The sequence below is a fragment of the Anopheles darlingi genome, chromosome X, assembly GCF_943734745.1.
Source record: "Anopheles darlingi chromosome X, idAnoDarlMG_H_01, whole genome shotgun sequence".
Classification (NCBI taxonomy): domain Eukaryota; kingdom Metazoa; phylum Arthropoda; class Insecta; order Diptera; family Culicidae; genus Anopheles; species Anopheles darlingi.
Window position 1 is genome coordinate 1,246,930 of NC_064873.1, and position 20,229 is coordinate 1,267,158.

Below are 20,229 nucleotides of genomic sequence, written 5' to 3' on the forward strand. Positions count from 1 at the left end.
TGTTTTTCTTCTTGGCGGGTCTACGCGTGCCTGTGTGTGTGTGTGTGTTCGAACACTCACGGGGCGGTGATGATGATGATGATGATGGGGGGGTTTAGGAGGCGCAAACACATGTGCTGCTGGTGCTGCATTATGGCTCCTGATGGCTCTATAGAGGACACTTCTGCTCCGGTGGCATCCATTAGCAGCGTTACGCAGCGCCTGGCGACCGTCTTCCGATGGGTAGCCTTCGACTAACGGGTCTGTGTGTGTGCGCCACGAGTTTATCTCTCCTTGGCAGGTGGGGGTGGTGGGTGTTTTGGGTGAGGCGTGAGGCGCACAGTTTATGAGGTTCGAGCGCCCTGAGGCGCAACTCCCCTCACTGTTGCATGTACGGAACGAGCTCCTCGGTATTTTGTTCGGTATGAGCGAGCGAGCGATATGAAGCCCTCCGGCTCCATCCGGGGATCCGGGAGCAGGGGATGGGGATGGAAAGGGGGCTGAAGCATCTATTGCTTTCGAATCGCACTAAATTCCTAAGCTTGCGAGTCTAATACTCGTCCAGTAAGTCCGAAGGAACGACAGGAACCTGAGTCTGCTCTGACCTGACGGTAGAACTGTAGAATCCAGGCGGGGATGACGCACGCATCGCATTGCCATTGCCGCCCCTCCCCCTTCCCTTCTGTTAAGTGGATTAACAGGTCCCGGGACCACGGCTATAGTTGGTTCTGCTCCATCTCCCAGGATCGCTCGGTTATAGGTCTGCGTGTGTTGGTGTGTGTGGTTGGGGGGCTGCAATCCAACAGCTGCAATCAGCAGGATGCTGTTGTTGTTGTGGCACCGATACCGAAACCCCAAAGGAAGTAAATTGAATTTGCGAATCAATAAACATCAGGCCCCCCCCTAGTGCGGTTCGTCCGACATTTCCCGGCGTCCCGCGATAAACGGTGTCGCATTTCCGATGGGATGACACCACTGCTGGCTACATGCTGCTGCTGCTGGCTATGTATAACTGCGCCTAGCACTCGCACCAGTTGCCTAGCACCGCGGGTTTGCTGCCCTTTTCATCGCCATGCCATGCCATGAAGTGATGTTATGACTTTCTTCCAAACACACACACAGGCGCGCGAAGGTGTGGCCAAGGACTGGCGTTGTACAGAGTAGTAGTAGAGAGGTTCGAAAGGCTGGCACCGAACGACTCCATAATGGTGTTATTCGCTATAAATATGATTACTTTGCGATATGAAACAGTAAATACGAATGTTTTGCTCAATACGTTATTGAAGTTCGCGCTTCTCCGCAAAAACTTCTTGAAGTACTAGTATCTGGCACAAGTATTGTTTAGCAACAGGCAGAGAATGAAAGTAAATATTAGAAATTAGACGAAAAAAGCGGAAACTCCCTTTATTTCAGAGAAAATAAAGCAGAATCGAAAAATCGGTAAAGAGGAACCGACGAGGAATAATTTCGACTGGTTTTATGTTCTAGTGATCTTGCACCTTCATATACTACACGGCACTCAACTTAAAATGTGAAAACTCAACTTAAAATTTTCTCTTTTTCGTATGATTTTTGGGAAGGTTCCTTTTTTTGATTAACAACCGTAGCTATTGTTCTACTTCGGACCACAAAGCGAGTAGTGCAAAATATTCTGTCGACCTCGTAGATAATCATGCATCCACCAAAACTATAACCTTTAAAAATTATTAGCAAAGGAAAATTTGGAACCAAAACAAGAAAAAAAAAGAAAATCATGCTTCGAACTTTTGGCTCCAATACTCCTGGCTGTGCGTCGGCGTCCTTGTGCACGTATTGACATCCGCCACGCCGCACTCCAACTAGAACCGCTGCAGGACTCGTAGTTGTATCTGTGTGCTGTATGCTGTGTGTACCATGAGGCGAATCACCGACCGACTGAACCGTTTGTTCGCACATAATTGAACCGAGATAATTGTGTCTGTGCGCATATGCTTCGAACAGCGCAACGCCCAGCTGCTCCCATCTCACGGGAGTCCCGCAACGCGCGACTGTTGGGATGGCCAATGACACACACACACACGCGCGAGCACGCACGCCACGGTGCAGAGTGCAGTCGGCCGTACGGTGGGTGGAACCGTAAGCGATCGATCGGATCGCGGCTCCCGGGAACTCTACTTATAAAAGTCCCGGAAGTCGTGTCCTCGTCCTCGTCGTCGTTTGGTGCATTCTAGGCATCGGTGTGTGTGTGTGTGTGTGTGCGTGCGCGCAAGCTGCTGCTGCTGGCATAGGCTCCGAAGGTCCCTCCCCTCCCCAGAGATGGCCGGAAATGTAATTACAAGGCCCAGTGTGTGCTGCCAGTCGCTGCTCGTCGTTTGTTGCTCGTGCACCGGCCTGCTAATAAGAGATAGCTTCCCATTTTCCTCGGGAACCAGGAAAACCCTAATGGAACGGAAGCGAGAGGTCCTGGGGTTGCCACTTCCTGTCAGCCTGCCTGGCTGGCTGGCTACTTCCGGAGGCAATCAATCAATCAATCCACCAGCCACCAGCGGCTGCTGCCGGGCGTGTGTGTGTGTGCTATCGATCCGGTAGCTACGCGGGGCTGCAGTCCGTGCAGTCTGCTGCAATCCGCAATCCGCGGAGGTTGCAGGTAGCCCGTTGCTCTACCCGGTGCTCGAGTAGCACCGAAGGGATGTAGAGGGTGTAAAATTTTAATAACCTACCCCTTTCCTTCCTTCCTTCCTTCCTTCCTTAGTGCCTAGTACCATCGTTCAAACATCATCATCATGCTCGTCATCAGCAGCAGCAGCAGCAGCCAGTAACAGCATAGTGCTGTGCTGCACGGGCAGCATCAACTCGACGTAGCAGTAGTAGTAGTACCGGTAGATTGGGGTCCATGGACCCACTGGACACGGTGCTGCCCGGGGTGCTTGACGAAACGTACGAAACTCATTAGGTTTCATTAATATCTTACGATTTAATTTGCATCTCATTCTACTGACACTCTCTCACCCATCCCCGCTTCGCTTCCTGCCAGCCAGCCATTAGCTTCCTTCCCTTCCTCGATCCTCTGGCACCCGGCAACGGCCATAAAGATACTGCAATCTTTGGCGCAAATCTTGGCCGCTCCGAAGACCCTCTACCTCTAGTAGCGACTGGTGAACAAACGCGCGCGCGTGTGTGTGTGTGTGTGAGAGAGGAAGAAAGAGAAGGAGAGTGAGGTAGTAGTGCGCTGGATGCCATGATGCTGATGATGGTTTGGAGAGACTGTACATGCTAATGTTTCCATCATTATTCATGAGCGACAGACCAGAGCCAACGCAAGCAGGCAGGCAGGCAGAATGGAGGAGGGGGAGGACGGAAGGGAGGTGGGTTCCTGTAGAGCTGCACGCCACGTGTACCTCGTTGCATCCTGAGATCCTGAGCTGCACAACATGCAACATAAAGCTTCTTCCGTTACTGAACACCGCAAGCGAAAAATTACGCGAACCAAAGAGTAGACACGAGCAACCACTACTACCACTACTACTGCTACTAGTACTAGAAGGATAATGAAGAGAGCAACAGCCGTGGCTGCATCATGTATCTATCGGCAGCATAAAAGTATGCCACCGGTATGGTTTCGATCCTCTGCTTCTTTGTGTGTGTGTGTGTGTGTTGCTGCGAAAGGGATCCGGGCGCTTTGGTGCTTCATCATCGCCACCGGTGAGGAACATCTGGTCGCGGTAAATTCCGTGGATTAATTCTTGCTTCATTTCTTTCGTGTGCGCTTCGAAGCGTTTTTTTTTTTGGTGCGTCTTGCTACACGTACAGTAGCTACCACAAACAGCATCGGCAGCAGTAACACAGAGAGAGAGAGAGAGAGAGAGAGAGAGAGAGAGAGAGAGAGAGAGAGAGAGAGAGAGAGAGAGAGAGAGAGAGAGAGAGAGGCAAGCGAGTATTGAAGCTGAAAAACAAAAAGAAACATTGATTGTTTTGAGAGAAAAAAAAAGTGAGAAATCCCGAAAAACCGATCAAAAGAAAGTACTGGGAGTATCTCCAACCAACCAAGCCCTTCTGGTAGCCATTCCTCTGGCAACCGCACTGTGACGCATTATGTTTGGTTTTGCGCGGACCGAAGGCCTTCGGTACCGAAGCAAGAAAAAGGGGCTTCCGACTGCTGCCCCCGGTGGCAGGCATCGTGACGGCACGATTCCGCGATACGCGATCCGCTTGGCAATCGCGGCAAGGCAAGGGTTTGGTGGAATGTAATTAAAACGAATCCCTTGAATCCCATTCCGGAGCGGTTGGGGGGGGGGGGGGGGCTGGATTATGGAAATTAGTAGCAGTAGAATGCAGCAGCAATAGCAGCAGCAGAAGCGCCAGCGCAGATGACCAGAGCAAGTCGTCCGGCGTCCTGCGGCTGTCAGAGCAAGTTCAGGCCGGGGACCAACCGCCTGCAGGGTGGACAGCACCTGTGACAGCGCCGGGTTAGCCCACACACTGCCTGTGACTTTCCGCAACCTTTTCTCTCTCGCTCTTTCTCTTCTCTCTTCTCTCTTTCTCTATTTCTAAAACTCACTCTCTGGCAGTGACCATCGCGTCAGGTGTGTGTCCGCATCGTTTTTGTGGAGCGAGGGGATGATGAGGGGGAGGGAGGGGGATGAGAATCCCCTGGGGTTGTGCCCGTGCCCGTCATTCTGTGTATGTGTGTGTGCTGCGGGCTGTGATATTAATTTGTTTAATTAAACAACATCGCCTTGCACACCGTAAAGGACGCGCGAGCGCCACGGTCGCTGCTAGGATAGGAAGGAAGGAAGGAGGGTGGTGGTGGTGGTGGAGAAGAGGAGGAGGAGAGAGCCCATAAACTACCGGGGACCGGGGACCCCCCCCCCCCTCTCGAGAAAAGCCAACAAACAACAAAACCAACAAAAAAACACCTCCCGTCAAAAAAAAGGAAACCGGATCCGGAACACCAGAGAGAGAGAGAGTGTGTGCGAGAGTGTGTGTGTGTGTGTGTGTGTGCGTGGCAGGAACGAAACGGTGGACCTATTCCGGGCTTGCTTTAACGAGTTTTGAAAACCCAGCCCTGTCCACCACCCCCTCCACCCCCTGCTTCCCCTTTATTGTTTCCTATGAACAATGACAAATGACCATCCTGGACCATCCTGCAGGTACAGGTACCAGCCAGCCAGCCAGCTAGCCAGCTAACCACCTAGCAACAGAACATGCGTCCATTCGTCTGTTCGATTTTCCGGGTGGAGTTGTTGGTGGATCCCATTTCGCAATTGCAATCAACGCCAAACCGAACCGGTCCCGAAACTGAACACACATACGCATGGGGTGAAAATGGTGTGTTGTTTCGGTGTGAAAACAACAATCATGAGGGCCGGATGAGATGAGCCGGAGCTGCCTGATGTGATGGTCACTAACACTAATTGGCCGCGTCTCGCCTCTGCCTGTGGTAGATGTTTACAACGTTCGTGTTCCATCTTCTCGTGCCGATGCTGGACGCTTCATTTGCATTCATGCGATGAAGACATTTTGCGACCCGCCGGAGGGAGGCTCTGCCCTCTTACTACTGCTGCTGCTGCAGAAGTGCACTGCACTGCAGTCGTGGTCGAGTCCAGCATCCAGCACTCCCGGGGGCCCAAAACCATGCCCGCGGGAAGCCCTATGACCGGTGCAGTTGGTCGTTCGCCACGGTCAATGCACCACACGCAAGAAATAATGAAGAAGTTTTTGGCAGCGCACTCTAGTGTGTGTGTGTGTGTGAGAGAGAGAGAGAGAGAGAGAGAGCCTGTGCATTGGTGGTGCAGCATCATGGCGACTGGCGAGTTGAGTTGTCGCCAGCACCGAGGGTCTCATCTCTTGATTGTCGGAACGGAACGGAACGCAAGCAACGCTGCAAATGCATATCTGTGGAAGATGAGGGGTAGGACAGGGTAGAAGGTATGTACTACTACTACGTAACAATCCCCCCCTTCATCTCCCCCTCAGAGTTTTTTTTTACGAGTTTCTAGCACTTTGGATCGGTTATTTAATCATTTAAAGGCCAATTTTAAAGCCCCCCGAAAATTATCCAACTTGCTAGAGACGCAGAGCCTTGGTGTTGTACCCCGTTATGACCTTTTTTTTTAATTAGTTAAAAGAGAAAGAAAGCACTGTTTTTCCAATGGTATATAAGTAATGTTATCTTGATTATATATTAAATTTTTTGAGCGGTAAGAAAAACTATTGTGTGATCCGTTTTTTTAACTCCCTCTCAAAACTTATGCAACAATCCGCGGATCCGCGCGGATCCGAATTCCTCTCCTCTACGCGGCGTTGTGGGTCAAGCAAAAAGGCATGAAATCGGATTTCACGACTCGAGGAGAACAGAACAGGAAAGCGAGTGGGGATCGTATCGGTTATATACCTTCTTCTGCGGACGTGCCTCAAGTTCCCAATCGAGAAAGACGGGGTGCAGCAGCAGCAGCCTTTGTTCCCGGATTTTACTGATGGAATTTGTGGAAGTGTTGTTGTTGGTGGTGGCGGCGGCCGCGGCGCAGGAATCAATTTTCATCCCGCCTCACGCCCCTTAACGGGTGCGAAAGCAACAAGCGAACATCAACGCAGCAACAGCAGAAGCAGCATGTAAATTGATACGAGCCAGCCACCACCAGCTGTGACCGTTCGTCGGTTCGTCGAACGCGCAAACAATCGACCAATGGAAGGGGGACGGGGGAAGGAAGAGAGTGCGAGTAAGAGGAGGAGGAGAAGAAGGAGGCGGAGGAGCTATAATAAAGGGCAGAAAATTGAGACATTTCCCTTCGCGCGCGCGGAAGAAGAGATCGGATCAACCTCCATCCCTGCTCGTTGACACCCGTCACTGCTCTCTCTCTCGCTCTCTCTCTCTCTCTCTCTCTCTCTCTCTCTCTCTCTGGGTGCTGGGGCTGAGAAAGCTGAGATCGGATGTAAATTGTTTAATGTTTTCGGCAAAGCGGTTCGACCACTCGAGCGACGCCGACCGATGATGTTGTCGCCGGCCGTAAAAGTTCCCCGGAGTTTCGGGAGCACCTGGCGCCGACGATTTCTTCCCCTTAGTTTTGCGAGTGTCAATGGCTGCGGAAGGGAGGGAGGGATGTACGGGAAGGGAGGGACAGGACCCCGAGGAAGGGGCTCGTTGGATCTTCACGTCCTCGGGAGCAATTGTGTAATTCATTAAAACTCCAACAACAACAACACTCCGCCTGCGTGTGTGTGTGTTTGGTGTGGCATGTGGGTGTGCTTAAAAAAGGGCGGGTGCGGACCCGAATGGGATGGGAGGGGGTAGCAAACCTGCATAAAATAAGCTCTCGAAGGACAAACTTTGAATTTGCTATCCCTCGCTCCTCTCTTGCACCAACCCCCTCTCCGTTACCTTGCCACTCACGCCGCACACCGCACGCCCCTCCGATCCGCCAAAAAACACTCCCGGGCACTTGCGACTTTTGATCTTCTACCTTCCTCGCTTCTTTTTCTTCTTCTGCTGCTGCTGCTGGTGTTACTTCTTTCGCCTCCGGTTTGCCGCAAACGGGGAGCCTCTTCGTCACTCCGTCTTGTCCTCGATGTGTCTGTATGTGTGTGTGTGTGCTCAACTTGAGTCGACGGCGCGACGTAACGTTTGTGATGTAACGTTTGACATTCTTCACCATCAAGGATGAAATGGTTGGCCTGGTGGTTGGCCCCCGCTCTACACACACACACACACACACAGAAAGGTGCACTCTTGAAGGAGAAACGATGATGATGATGATGATGGTCGTGGTTGATGGTGGTTGACCTGCTTCAGCTGATCAACTCCAACTTAATGCAGCTTTCGTCCTTGCGTGCGAGTGTAAAGAAGGGAAGAGCGCAGCTGCCATTCGGTAGGTAGCAGCAACACCAGCATGCAGTCACCGTGTAGTACCAGCTACCTTTTCGTCGTCCTCGTCGTCGTCGTCGTCGTCGATCGAAGAATCTGCCACCATTTTGCAACATTTTCTAGATTCTAGAGGACAAGGTAATGGCGCTCGGATGCGGTGCTGCCTGTGATGGGCTTGATGCTGAAGAACGGGACAGTACAGTGTGCACACACACACACACACACACACACACACACACACACAGACAGAGGAGCAGCGCAGTGAAAAGTGAAAATAAAGGTGAAATAAAAAAAAAGGAACGGTTTAACGGAAAGTTTGAGCACTTTGAGGCAGTTGCGGCGCGCGGCCATGTGTTTGTTCTGCCAGTCGGTTCGGTCCGGGGGTCCGGGGGGCTCCGGGTGTTCCCTCTCTGATCCTTTCCTGCTACTACTCCCAGCAGGCGCAAATATGTGAGCTTAAAACCATAAACTCACTTTCTAACAGCAGCTGTGAGTTAAGCACACGGTCGCAAACACACACATACACAGTGGCCGCCACCCCGGGGCCATCTTTCGAGCGTACTCTACCTGTGGGACCCCTCCAGCCCCCCAGCCTCTCGGCTCGCAGGAGGACGAGCGGCTGTTATTGATTGGTTCTGGGATTGGTTGTCGCTCTCCCCCGAGTGTTCAAATTCATCTCTTCTGCTACCATAAACCATAAAAGCACACACACACACACGGACACACAGACACAGAAACCAACAAAGACACCTCCCCCCCCCCCCGCTCGTCGCTCCCTCTATTGGGGTTAAAATTTATGGTCTAATTAACCCTTCATAAAAGTCGCCGAAACGTCGCCGGTCCGTCGGCCTGCCGTTGTCCGACCACATTTGTCATAGAGGGGTGCAAAAGGATAGCAGCTCCCCCCTTTTTCGGTAATCTGCTATCCCCCCTTCTCTGCCCCGCAAACCCACTATCGATCGTAAATAAAACACATTTTAAATTAAAAACATATTTATCTCGGGCCGCCCGCCGCGCGTTCAGGAAGATAAATAAACACCCCGTTCATTTCCTCTCCTCCCTCCCTTCCTCTCTCTCTCTCTCTCTTACCTTCCTCCGGATACGTCACTTTGCAGTAGCATCAGCAGCAGCAGCAGCAGCAGCCGCCGGTCCCGCGATTTGCGTTGTCGCATAAAATTATTCCGGTATGGTGATCACAATCCAACCGACTCTACGGGATACACCACCTACCTACCTCTTGACCCGACTCTCTGCTCGCCATTCCGCCCCCCCCCCGAGAGGGTCGTGTTATAGTGATGTTGGTTGTTGGTTTACGGTTTCGATTTTGTGGAACCCAGAATTGGACCGACGCATATTTGCGTTGCGTGTCTGTGCGTGTGTGTGTGTCCGTGAGTGTGTGTGTGTGTGTATGATGAGTTTCTCACCTCCATCTGCCGGCCTTCCTGGCACCAGTAGCAGCAGCAGCAGCAGCATCGCATGCTCAATCGTGCGGAATTCCCGGCACGGTGAAGGTGGAGGGGGAAGGGGGGGCGAGGGTGTGCACATATTTAGAGATTATCGGTTTGCCACCCGGCCCCCCTCTCTTCTCCTACATCCATAATACCCTCAGTGTCTGTTCACGCTTCTATTTGTTCACCTGCATGTGTTTGTGTGCATGTGTGTGTGTGTGTTGCGTTGCCCGAATGCCGATTTCCGCTTTTATGCTAATGATCCTGCTGATGCTGATACATGTGCGCGTATGTGCACTAGTACCCTTCCCTCCCTTCCTTTCTGGTGTATTTCCGGCCCGAAGCGAAGGGAGCGAATTTACAAAGCACCAGGCGCCTCCATCGCGTTTCCAGCCCTCCCCTCGGGGTTTGACAATGACATATCTGCATATGCGTGTGCGTGTTATACGGTGTAAGCACGAAAACAAAAACCATGGACATCCCTTCCCTTCGCTCCACACACAATCCAATCATCAGATGTGTCTCGATAATAGTTTTGCGTGGGAATGAGGGTGGTTGTAATGAACGTGTTGTACTGTTACGCTTTCTCTCTCATCTTTTCTCTCTCTCTCTCCATCTATCTCTCTGTCAGCATCGTTACGGTGCCCGTTGCGATCGTTGCTAAAGGGGATACTTCACACTCTGTACCCCACTTTGTGTGAACCTCTCTCTCTCTCTCGCTCTCTCTCTGTGCGCGCGTGTGTGTGTGTGTGACCGTTATGCCTGGAGGAACTGGTTTTTTTTGTTGTTTCGCATGCAACGATCCGAGATGCAGATGCAGATTGATTTCCGGCGGTTGTTTTTTTTTTGCTGCTGCACCTTCGACCAATTGGAAAGCAGGAATAAGGGAGGAAAACGGAAGGAAGGTGCAGAGGAGGCTGGTAGCTGGTGTTGTCCCTGTTTTTTTTTTGCCGTTGGCCGTCCGTACAGGACAGGAAAATCAGGAATCGGGAATCGGGAACAAAAGGAAAGAGAAAACAAAAACCTTTCTACTCCTGGCACACACCACACACACACACACACACAGGGTCTACACGGTCATCTCGGCGCGTCATTTTCGTGGTGCTGCCCGCTGGTGCTGATGATGCCGCTTCTGATGCTGATTGTGGAATCGATTTTCTAGCCAATTACGCACCGGGAATAAATTTGGAACCTCTCTCTCTCTCTCTCTTTCTCTTTCTCTCTCTGTCTTGGGTGTGTCCACGCTAACGAATTCCATCCGCGCAATTGGCGTGTACCGACAATTCGTTCGTATGTGTGTGTGTGAATGCGAGATCGATCATAAATTATGAGGCAACATGCTAATGTTCGGCTTCGGTTTCGGGACGTCATCAAATGTCGTCTTTCTCCTCGTGTCCGGTTTTCTCTGGTTTGCACTTGCCGATAACGAGTAGAGGTGGGGGGTGCACTACCGGGGAGTACCGGGACCGGGACCGGGAGCACATCGCCAGCGACTCCAATTAGGCAAATTGAAAACTTATTCCACGAGGGACCCCCACGAAACGATCCACGGATCCCGGATCCCGGGATAGCGAGGGGTGAAAGGTCAGCACTTCAACCCCACACTAGAAAGGGAGGGGGTTTGAAGCGTAAGGAAGAGAGAAAGAGAGAGAAAGAGAGGCTAGTAGGATGGACGACGACGGTGGAAAGCAATTCCGGTGCAATGCCGGAGCCGGAAATAAATTCGGTCCTTAAAAGGAAACATAAATTTGGTGCCCTCCCTACACCCCCGCCCCCTTCCCGCTTTCCCTCCCTTCCCCTCCGTTGTGTCCGATGGTACGTGGTCGCGGTTTTTTGGACTTGGACTCTTTGCGGCGTGCAGCTTTTGCTACCCGAGAACGCCATCCGTTCGATGGCCATTATCTTCTCGCTTTGTTGGTAACACTACTCCCTCACTCCCTCACCCCCCCCATCCCCAAACACCCCATGTTCCGTTTCCGTTTCTATCGTTCCTTCATTGCCTCTTCCATTCTCTGGCGCTCGCGTTTTTTTTGTGTAGTTTGCGAAGCGGGCGAGTAAAACCGGAACCGGAACCACATCCGGGAGGGGGCGAACTGCGGGTGCTGAAGGGCACTGGCAGTGAAAGGCTGGCCATCCGGCAATGCAGCTGTTGCAATGGTTGCCCGGCCTTTTTTGCTGTTGTTATTTCTCGTGTACACGCGGTGCCACCTCAAAGCACACACACACACACCGACCGAAATGAAGGAATGTGGTTCCGCGAACTTTTTTTTTGGCTTTTTTTTTGCTACAACCAGCCAGTTCCCAAGAGCTCTCCGAGTTCGAAAAGATCCACAAAATGTGTGTGCGTGTGTGCGTGTGTGTGTGTGCTCGCATGATGAAAGGACTGAATGGGAAGAGAGAGAGAGAGAGAGTGAGAGGATTCCCGAAACCCCCGATTGGCCTGGTGGTGTTGTGGTTTTTCGCCATCAACCACCATCACCGAGGGCCCTCTTTTCACACCTCCCTTCCCCCCCTCCCTTTCCCTTTCCCTTTTGGTTAGCCATTGCGTGACCGTAGACCAGACGCAGATAGAGAGAGAGAGAGAGAGAGAAGTGTGTGTGTGTCTTCATTTCACGCCCCGCTCACATCCCAATTCAATCTTCTTCTTCTTCTTCTTCTTCCTTCTCTGCTTCATTCGCTGCTTTCACTGCCCCCACCCCCCCTCTCCCTCCTTCATCTCTTTCCCGGGGGGGGCTTTTTTGTTGTTGTTGTTGTTATGATTCTCGCCCTGGACCTGGAGCTATGGAGCTCGCCCTCCAATCAATCGATCGAACACCACCACCACCACCACCCGCTAACCCCGTTCCTTCCTTCTCCTGCACGTGAGCCACTTTTGGGGCAGGTGTTGCACGAGAAATCAATTATTCACCAAACCCCAAAGGCCCCTCGACTGTGGGGGAGGGGGGTCCTGGCCGCTACTATCTCTCTCCCTCTCCCTCTCACACACACACACGGTCCGGGCAGGCGGGCACATGGCCAGGTGCCAAATAGGTTGGAAAAATGCATTCCATTCCGAACGGAAGCATCCGAACGGTGTGTGGGCGCACGCGGGACGGGGAAGGATGAAAAGGGGAGAGAGAGAGAGAAAGAGGAGAAGGGGGTGGATGGGTTCAATCAAGCTTCGACCACTCATTGGGCTTTGGGTTTCATCGCTATCGGTGGGCCTTACTATCGGTGGTGCGCCTCCGTTGCCACTGCAATCACTTTAATGGAAAACCAATATTTCGTTTCCCTTGCGCTCTTCCTTCCTCTCCCTTTCTCTCGCTCTCTCTTTCTCTCTCTCTCTCTCTCTCTCTCTCTCTCTCTCTCTGGCTCTTTCACTTTAGATAAAAGAGGTTCTTGCAGTAAGAGACACAAGAAAAAGCAAAACAAAAACACACTTGTAGTTCTCTTTTGCTCTCTCTCTCTCGCTTTCTCTCTCTCTCCCTCTCTCTCTCTCTCTCTCTCTCTCTCTCTCTCTCTCTCTCTCTCTCTCAAGCGCGTGCCCGTTCGACAGCTTCCGATCGATCGCGTTGATGCTGGTCAGTGAGCGAAACTGTCGGCGGCGGCAGTGGCACGGTGTGTGTGTGTCTGTGTGTGTGCCCTGTATGTCCGGTTTGTCCGGATCGATCCAGGGTTCCGGAGGTTCTTACTATTGACATTTCCTGGCTTCACGCTCCTCTGCTGCTGGGAGCCGCCTTCCCCCTGCCCTTTGGTTAAACACGAACACGCCAAGGAGCTCGAATGTGTCCTATTCCTATTCTGTCGAGGCATCGGGAGGAATGTGTGTGGAGAATCTAGTTCCCACACACACACACAGACAAAGCTCATTTGGGCAATCCGCCGCAGAAGGTGGCACGGTTTTACCGGGACCGTTGCGGTCACAGACGAGAAATTGGAGAGAAGAAGAAGAGGGGAGGGTCATCTTCCTAGCTTTCCAGCACTTTATATTCCGGGTCCCTCTCTCTTTGTGTTCGGGGGGGCGCATGACGTAGGTAGCGGTGGGACCGGGAGCCACTTACTCGATCGTAAATTTTGCAATTTTATGACTCCCACCGAGGGAAACGAGGATGTTGCAACCCTGGAGTTGGAGAGCAAGCTGGCGTTGCACACACACACACACATACACCCATTTGGCCATCCCGGATGAAGTCGAAGTAGAAACAGATGAACCTTTGCCCCCACTCCCTTTTCGGTAATTTCGAAGTCACCCCTTTTTCCGGTTGGTCGTCACAATGTCTTGGCCAAAAAAAACCCAAGAAGCATAGTCGCAGCATGAGGCTGCAGCTGCAGCGCTGAAGGTATTTAACTTTTTTTGTGTTTTTTGGTCACCATTTTGTTTTACACATTCTTCCTTTTCGAGAACATTGGGTAAAATTGTTGGATAGATTTTTACCAAACATGCTGATGTACGTTATGTGTGTTCTTTTTGTTTAAATAATTGTGTAAAAATCGGTTCATAGAGTTGAACATTGTAAAAAGCAATATCTATGTATCACTTTTCTTGCAACAATAGAAAACGGTGTAAACCTTTATTTAATGTGTGAAGAGGGCTGCCCCAAAAGCATACACACTGTTTTGTTTAGTTAAATATCTTACCAAAAACAACACACATTCATATCTTTAAGGAGAGATTTGCAGGAGGAAGGAGAGGAAGAAGCCATAACACGTTCATTGTCATCATTGCTAATAGTTTGAATAGTTTTTCTGTTCTTTTCCATGCCAAATCGATTTATTCGAATTGTTAAAATATCCGAGACATTTCATCCGTTATCTAACGGCTAAAGTTTTAAGTAATACGCCGCAAAAATAACGCAATCATACTTGATAACGTTCGTGCCGAATTGGTTGCGATGTACACTAGATATTTGTTATTATTTCCAAAAACAGTTGTAGTTTAATGAGAGGCAATCAGAGAAAAAGGGGAAAAAAAAGTGATACATTTTTTATTTCACACAAAAAAAATGCCATCTTTACGATCCGTTAACAGCGCGCCAACCAATCGAACAGCCCGCTTGGCGGTGCCGTTTTTGCTGCCGCCAGGCCATGCCAGGCTACGCTCTTTCATCTCTGTAGTGTTCGTCTGTCGTTTGTGTACCATTTTTCTTCCCAACCCCCCAAAAGAAGGGGCGAAAAAAAGGGAAAACATGTATCCGGAAAAAGCCGACCATTTCGCTGATTATCCGCGGGCAAATGTTGGCTGTTGGATGGGTAAAAGTTGGGTGGGAGAAACAAAAGCGGGCTCTGGTTCTGGCTGTGTGTGTGTGTGCGGGTCTACTTGTTGAGAGCAAAAGCAAGGAAAAGCGCGTCTTCCTTCCTTCCTCGTGCGAACAAGATCGGCAGCGGCAACAGTGCTTTCACGTGCTCACGTACCCCACTCGGAAGGGAGGGAGGGAGGGTGGTAGTTGTTAATGTTGTTTTTAAAACGGGTTCCGGTGTTTTTTTTCTTTCTCTCGCTCTCGCTCTCTGTTTCTTTCTCTTTCTCTCTTCTGCCCAATAGAAATGATTTCTTTTGCTTTGCTGCAGCGTAAAGAAGGGGCGCGGAGTGGGGGGAGGTGGTGCTGAGGCACATTTATCCTAATGACATGCAAATGAAAATGAAAAGCGTTGTGGAAGAGGGAGTTGAAGGGGGTGGGTGGGTGAAGGGGTGAAGAAAGATGTGGCAGCTTACTACTGGATAGCCGCCAAAGCGCCTTGCGTTGTTTATGCATCGCGCGCATCTCTCCCTTTCCCATGACTTGGGGGATGAGGGGATGAAAAAGGGAGGATGCTTTTGATGCCCTCTTGGATCATCCTTATTCCCGTGCCGTACGAAAGGAAGAGGAAGCGGCGGTGGTGGGGGTGGTTTCCAAGCACATCCGGGACTCCCTGTCATCGGCTCATCGGTGTCGTCATCGTGTCATCGTGGCTGGCTGGCTGGCTTGTTGTCGCGCTGGCGTCGTTTGTTCGCGTCACGGAAGTGACGTCATGACGTGTGGTCCACACACGCTAGGTAAAACCGGAAGCCCTGGGCGCCTCGGGTCAGGCGAGGCGAGGTCAACGCATAAAAGGGGTTAGTGGAAGGGGGAGGTGGAGGGCTTTTATGTCTTCCGCCTATTCATCGCCGTCGCCGATCCGAGCGAGGGGTGGTTTCCGGTGTGGTGCCGTTTTTGAAAAAGGGGAACGGAGAACGAAGTAGGAAGGGGGGCAGGAAGGGGCAAAAAAGCACCTCCTGACAAACGCCGGGAGGGGAGGGGAGTGATGCTGATGCTGATACGAGCTCCCATTAGCAGCAGCAACAATGGCGTCGTGATGATGATGATGATGATCGCTGCTCTATTCTAATGTTCTTTTTTTTCTCTCTGTCTCTCTCTCTGTCTCTCTCTCTCTCGCTCTCTCTCTCTCTCTCTCTCTCTCTCTCTCTGTCTCCCTCTCTCTGCCAACTGCTAGGTGAACATCAGCAACACGTGGACGCTGCCGCAGGAGGGCTTCTCGGTGTTCTATCGTTACTTCCGCGACAAGATCTCCTGGTTCGAGGCGGACGCCGTTTGTCAGTTTCATCACGCCAATCTGGTAACGGGTACGTGTCTCCTCCCCTCACACACACACACACACACACACACACACACACACACACACACACGTAGGGGTGCAATGTACGGGCCCTTTGCCCGTTTTGCCTCCTTTCCCTGTCCTATGCTGTCCCTATGCTATGGAGCATATGGTGCCCGGGATCCTTGGTGCCCCAGGACAATCAAATCAGATCAGCAGGGCTCCGACTCCATGGCGGTGAGGTGCACCACAGAGAGAGCGAGAGAGATAGAGAGAGAGAGCTTTAAATTGTTGAGGAGACATCAATATTCATGAGGCACCATGAGGGGATGGAGTGGAGCGGAGGGGAGCGGAGGGGAGGTTCCTCCTGTTAGTGGATTCGCGAATAGCCGTTGTCCCAGCAACCCAAAACCCCCCCGCCTCGGGTCCACTTCCATTCCGTTCACCATCCCATTCCACTCACGACATTCACGGGGTGGGGGGTGGAGCTTGGAGTTTTCCTTCCAGTTTTCCTAAGCCCGTCCAAATTTTCCTCTCCTTTCGCTCTCTCTCTCTCTCTCTCTCTCTCTCTCTCTCTCTCTCTCTCTCTCTCTCTATCTCTCTCTATCTCTCTCGCTCTCTCTCTTTTTCCCTCGTTTCGGCTACGATTGACCATTGTTTGAAGCGCTCTTACTTATTCATGCACATGTTTATACAGTTATTCGATCATTTCCCGAAGGGTGTGGAGTGTCTGTGTGTGTGTATGTGGTTGTGGACAAAAAGGGGAAGGTGGAAGAGGGTGCACCAGCACCATTTCGGACCATTTTGTTTTTTAGGACCAATCGAAGAGGCGGAGCAATCCAGGGGGTCAATATTCCTCGCATCCTGACGACCCCGAGGCCACGTGGCTGAGGGGATATGGAGCAAAAGAAGAAGAAGAAGAAGAAGGACTGGACTGGCAGCTCATAAAAAAAAGAGCGGGAAACGACGCTTACATATGCTCTAGATATGTTCTGCAGCAATATTTGGTCCTTGCCACGAAAAGGACATAATACAATATACTGTATACAATACACTACCAATACTACTACTAATCGAAAAGATAGGAGCTTTAAGCAGACAGAGAAAGAGAGAGAGAGAGAGAAAAGAGAGAGAAAAAAAAGAGAGCTACTCTAGTATGTGCTTCTTTGAGATTGATTCTGTCCTTTATTTTGTCCTTATCAATGCCTGTGCGTGTGTCTATTGCAGTTGACAATGGAGTGCAGTTCGATGCAACGCGTGCCTTCCTGAAGGAGCTGGACGTCACCAGTGCCGTGTGGATTGGGTTGATGCGTCCGGAGAACTCGGCCCGCTTCACCTGGACGTAAGTGGTCGTCGTGTGTCGCTTTGGTCGAGATTTATTTCGTTTTCATTTCCGTTCTCGATTTCTCGATCTCTGCAGCAGCTCCAAGGCGCTCGATCCGGGCAGCAGTGGCTACTGGGCGGAGGCACTGCCCGCCATGGAGCAACCGCTGTGCGCGGTCGTCGATCCGACGCGCGACTTCCGCTGGCATGCGCTCCGCTGCGGTGGCCCCGAGACGGCCGCCTTCCTCTGCGAGCTGCCAGGTACGGTCACTGGACGATCAGAAGCCAGTCAGGGAGAGCTCTTACATCTTCGTTCTCTCTCTCTTTGTTGGTGTGTTTTAGTGCCGAGCTGGGCGGTGGACTGTACGATCACCTCGATACCGTCGCTGACGGTCCAGTACATGTCGGACAGTGGTACGGTGCAGCTGGCCCGGGACTGTGGCGAGTCCGGCACGAAGCACATCAGCTGCCAGGGCAAGCAGGACCGGGACAGCATCGTGCAGCAGCTGCAGTGCAGCGAAACCGAGGATCTCACGTCGGCGCTTGCCAACGATAACAACAACAATAGCAACAACAGCAACAACAGCAGCAACAGCAACCGGTTGCTGACGGTTGTTGCCACCGCTGACGCCGACGCCACGTCATCATCGATGGCAGCGTTGCAGCCAATCCTCGAGCACGACATACTGACGGTGGTGTCCAGCAATGACGATGACGTCAGCAGCAGCAGCAGCACTGGTAGTAGCACTGGTAGTAGCACTGGTAGTAGCATTAGCAGCAGCAGCGTCAGTAGCGGTCCGAGCAGCATTGACAGCATTGTGATCAACTCGAACCAGATCGAGGACACGGTCAAGAACGTGATCAAGAAGTTCGACCTGCAGGGCCTTCTGCAGCAGCAGCAGCAGAGCGGCGACGCCGGGCCCGGGAACGGCGAGTCAGGGTCGAGAAGGGTGGTGGTGGACGAGAGTGGTGGTGCCACCAGCGGTCCCCGGAAGTTGCACGCGACCGGGTACGCCAAAAAGTACTCACCGCTGTACGAGAAGAAACCGCACTACGTGAAGAAGGCGGTACTGGGACCGGATGCACCGGAGGAGCTCGTCGTCGACGACGAGCAGGAGCAGGAGGAGGAAGAGGAGGAGGAGGAAGAGCGAGAACGGGAGCGCGAGGAAGAGGAGGAAGAGGAGGAGGAACGCATGATGGGCGATCAGCCGCTGCTGGACGAAACGGAAACGCAACCGATCGACATCATCCAGGAGGCGGTGAAACCGACGGCCGACGGTGACTATCCGCTCGGTGAACCGGCACCCCAACACCCAACCGCAACCGGGTTGCCTCTGGTTCTTGCCTCTTCCTCGTCGTCACCCCCGGGTGAGGAAGATCTCACGACGATGACGACGATGACGCCGACAGCGACGACGACGGTTGACTCGCGGTTGCGCCGCGCCACCGATTCCGGTGATGATGCGACGACGACGACGATGACGTCAACGACGTCAACTCCCACGACGACGACGACGACGACGACGGTGGGGCCTGTCACATCGACGACGACCGCGAGCCACATTCTGCCGACGACACCGCGGAAGGAGGTCATCACCGGCGATCACTTCATACCGCCGATGCTGCTGGTGAAGGCGCGCTTCATCTCGGCCCGCCCGCACACCGAACCACCGCCAACGACGGTGAAGATGCCCCAGAAACCGACGACGACCGCCGTGACCGATCTCACCACCACCGGCGACAACCAGCCCTCAACGGTCCACCCGGAGGACGTTCCATCGACGCTGGATGAGGACGGGAGCACGGACGTAGCCACTCCGACACAGGGAACCTCGAACGATTCGAACGATATCCAGACTCAGTCCGATCAATCGGTGACCCCGTCGCCGTCACCGTCACCGTCACCGTCCCCGGTGGCTAACAATGGAACGCTCGCGACGGTGCCGGTCGGCCAGCTCCAGAGGTTGTCGATGACGACACCGGACGTCAAACCGGAGATCGGTAGCAGCTCCCCGGCCGCTCCCGTTCAGCAGGAGGAGCAGCAGCAGCAGACGAGCGTCCCGACTGCGACGGAAGAGCATCAGGAAGAGGAGGAGGAGGAGCACGGTGACGGTGAAGATGGGGAGCAGCCCCGGGCCGGCACTACGGAGCTACACAACAGCTTCTCGAACGTTGAGAACTATCAACCCTACAAACCGAACCGGCACCGTGCGCTGACCAAAGCGGAACAGCATCACAACCCTGGCAACTACATCAAGAAGATTCTCGGTTGAGCAGCAGTAGCCACCCTACCAACCACCCCCGTTCCCCCTTCCCTCTAATAACGCTTCCCTGTTTCCGCTCTCTCGCTCGCTGTCGTTCGGCCATTTGCTGTGCTGGTGATCGGTTCGGTGGCACTCGCCATGGTAAGCACCTCACCCGGATATAGCGTTATTTTTTTTATCCCGTTTTTTTGTAATTCACCTCTCTATCTTCTCTCTCTCTCTCTCTGTTTGTAGCATGTTTGATGATCTAATGAAGGGGCAGCAGGCAGCGCCAGCGTCCGACGATGATGTCTTACTGATTGTAGAGAGATAAAGAGAGAGAGAGAGTAGGAGCAGAATTTAGTAATAAGCCCCCGGATACACGCACAGATAAGCGCACACATACTAACACACACACACGCGGGAGGGAGGTAGATCGTCAGGAGCGGTCGAGCGAGCGAGCGGTGTGTGCGCGGGTGTGTGTAAGTATTGTTCGACGTATGCTGCACAAACATCTGTTTTCTGTTCGCACATTGCAGCCCCCGCCACCTCCTGGCAGCTGCAGCATTGCTCCCGGATGTAAGGATACTAAGGATCCATCCAGCGCCGAACATTGGTCGAAGGAGAGCAGAAGGAGTAGGTGGAGGTGGAAAGGGCAAAAAAGCACATTTCCACATACAAGAATTTGGCCAAAACGGAGGAAGGCAAGCAGCAAGAGGAGGAGAAGAAGAAGGGGGAGGAGGAGGAGCAGGAGGAGCAGAAACAACCAGATGAACGGAACGGATCCCCCGGCAAACGGCAAAACCCCTGTTTCTACGGCATAATAACATAATAGCATTATTGCATT

The 20,229-nt window shown here is 52.4% G+C and overlaps 1 protein-coding gene across 1 annotated transcript in view; it reads left to right on the forward strand.

Moving 5' to 3' along the window:
- LOC125952245 (uncharacterized) overlaps positions 1 to 19,413 on the forward strand; it is a 36,656-nt gene extending 17,243 nt beyond the window's left edge. Inside the window, exons 3-7 of the mRNA XM_049681639.1 lie at positions 15,715 to 15,844; positions 17,044 to 17,158; positions 17,237 to 17,400; positions 17,482 to 17,854; positions 17,948 to 19,413. Coding sequence (XP_049537596.1) covers positions 15,715 to 15,844; positions 17,044 to 17,158; positions 17,237 to 17,400; positions 17,482 to 17,854; positions 17,948 to 19,412 — 2,247 coding nt within the window. The 3' untranslated portion in view covers position 19,413. The remainder of the gene's footprint in view (positions 1 to 15,714; positions 15,845 to 17,043; positions 17,159 to 17,236; positions 17,401 to 17,481; positions 17,855 to 17,947) is intronic.
- The last annotated feature ends 816 nt before the right edge of the window (positions 19,414 to 20,229 follow it).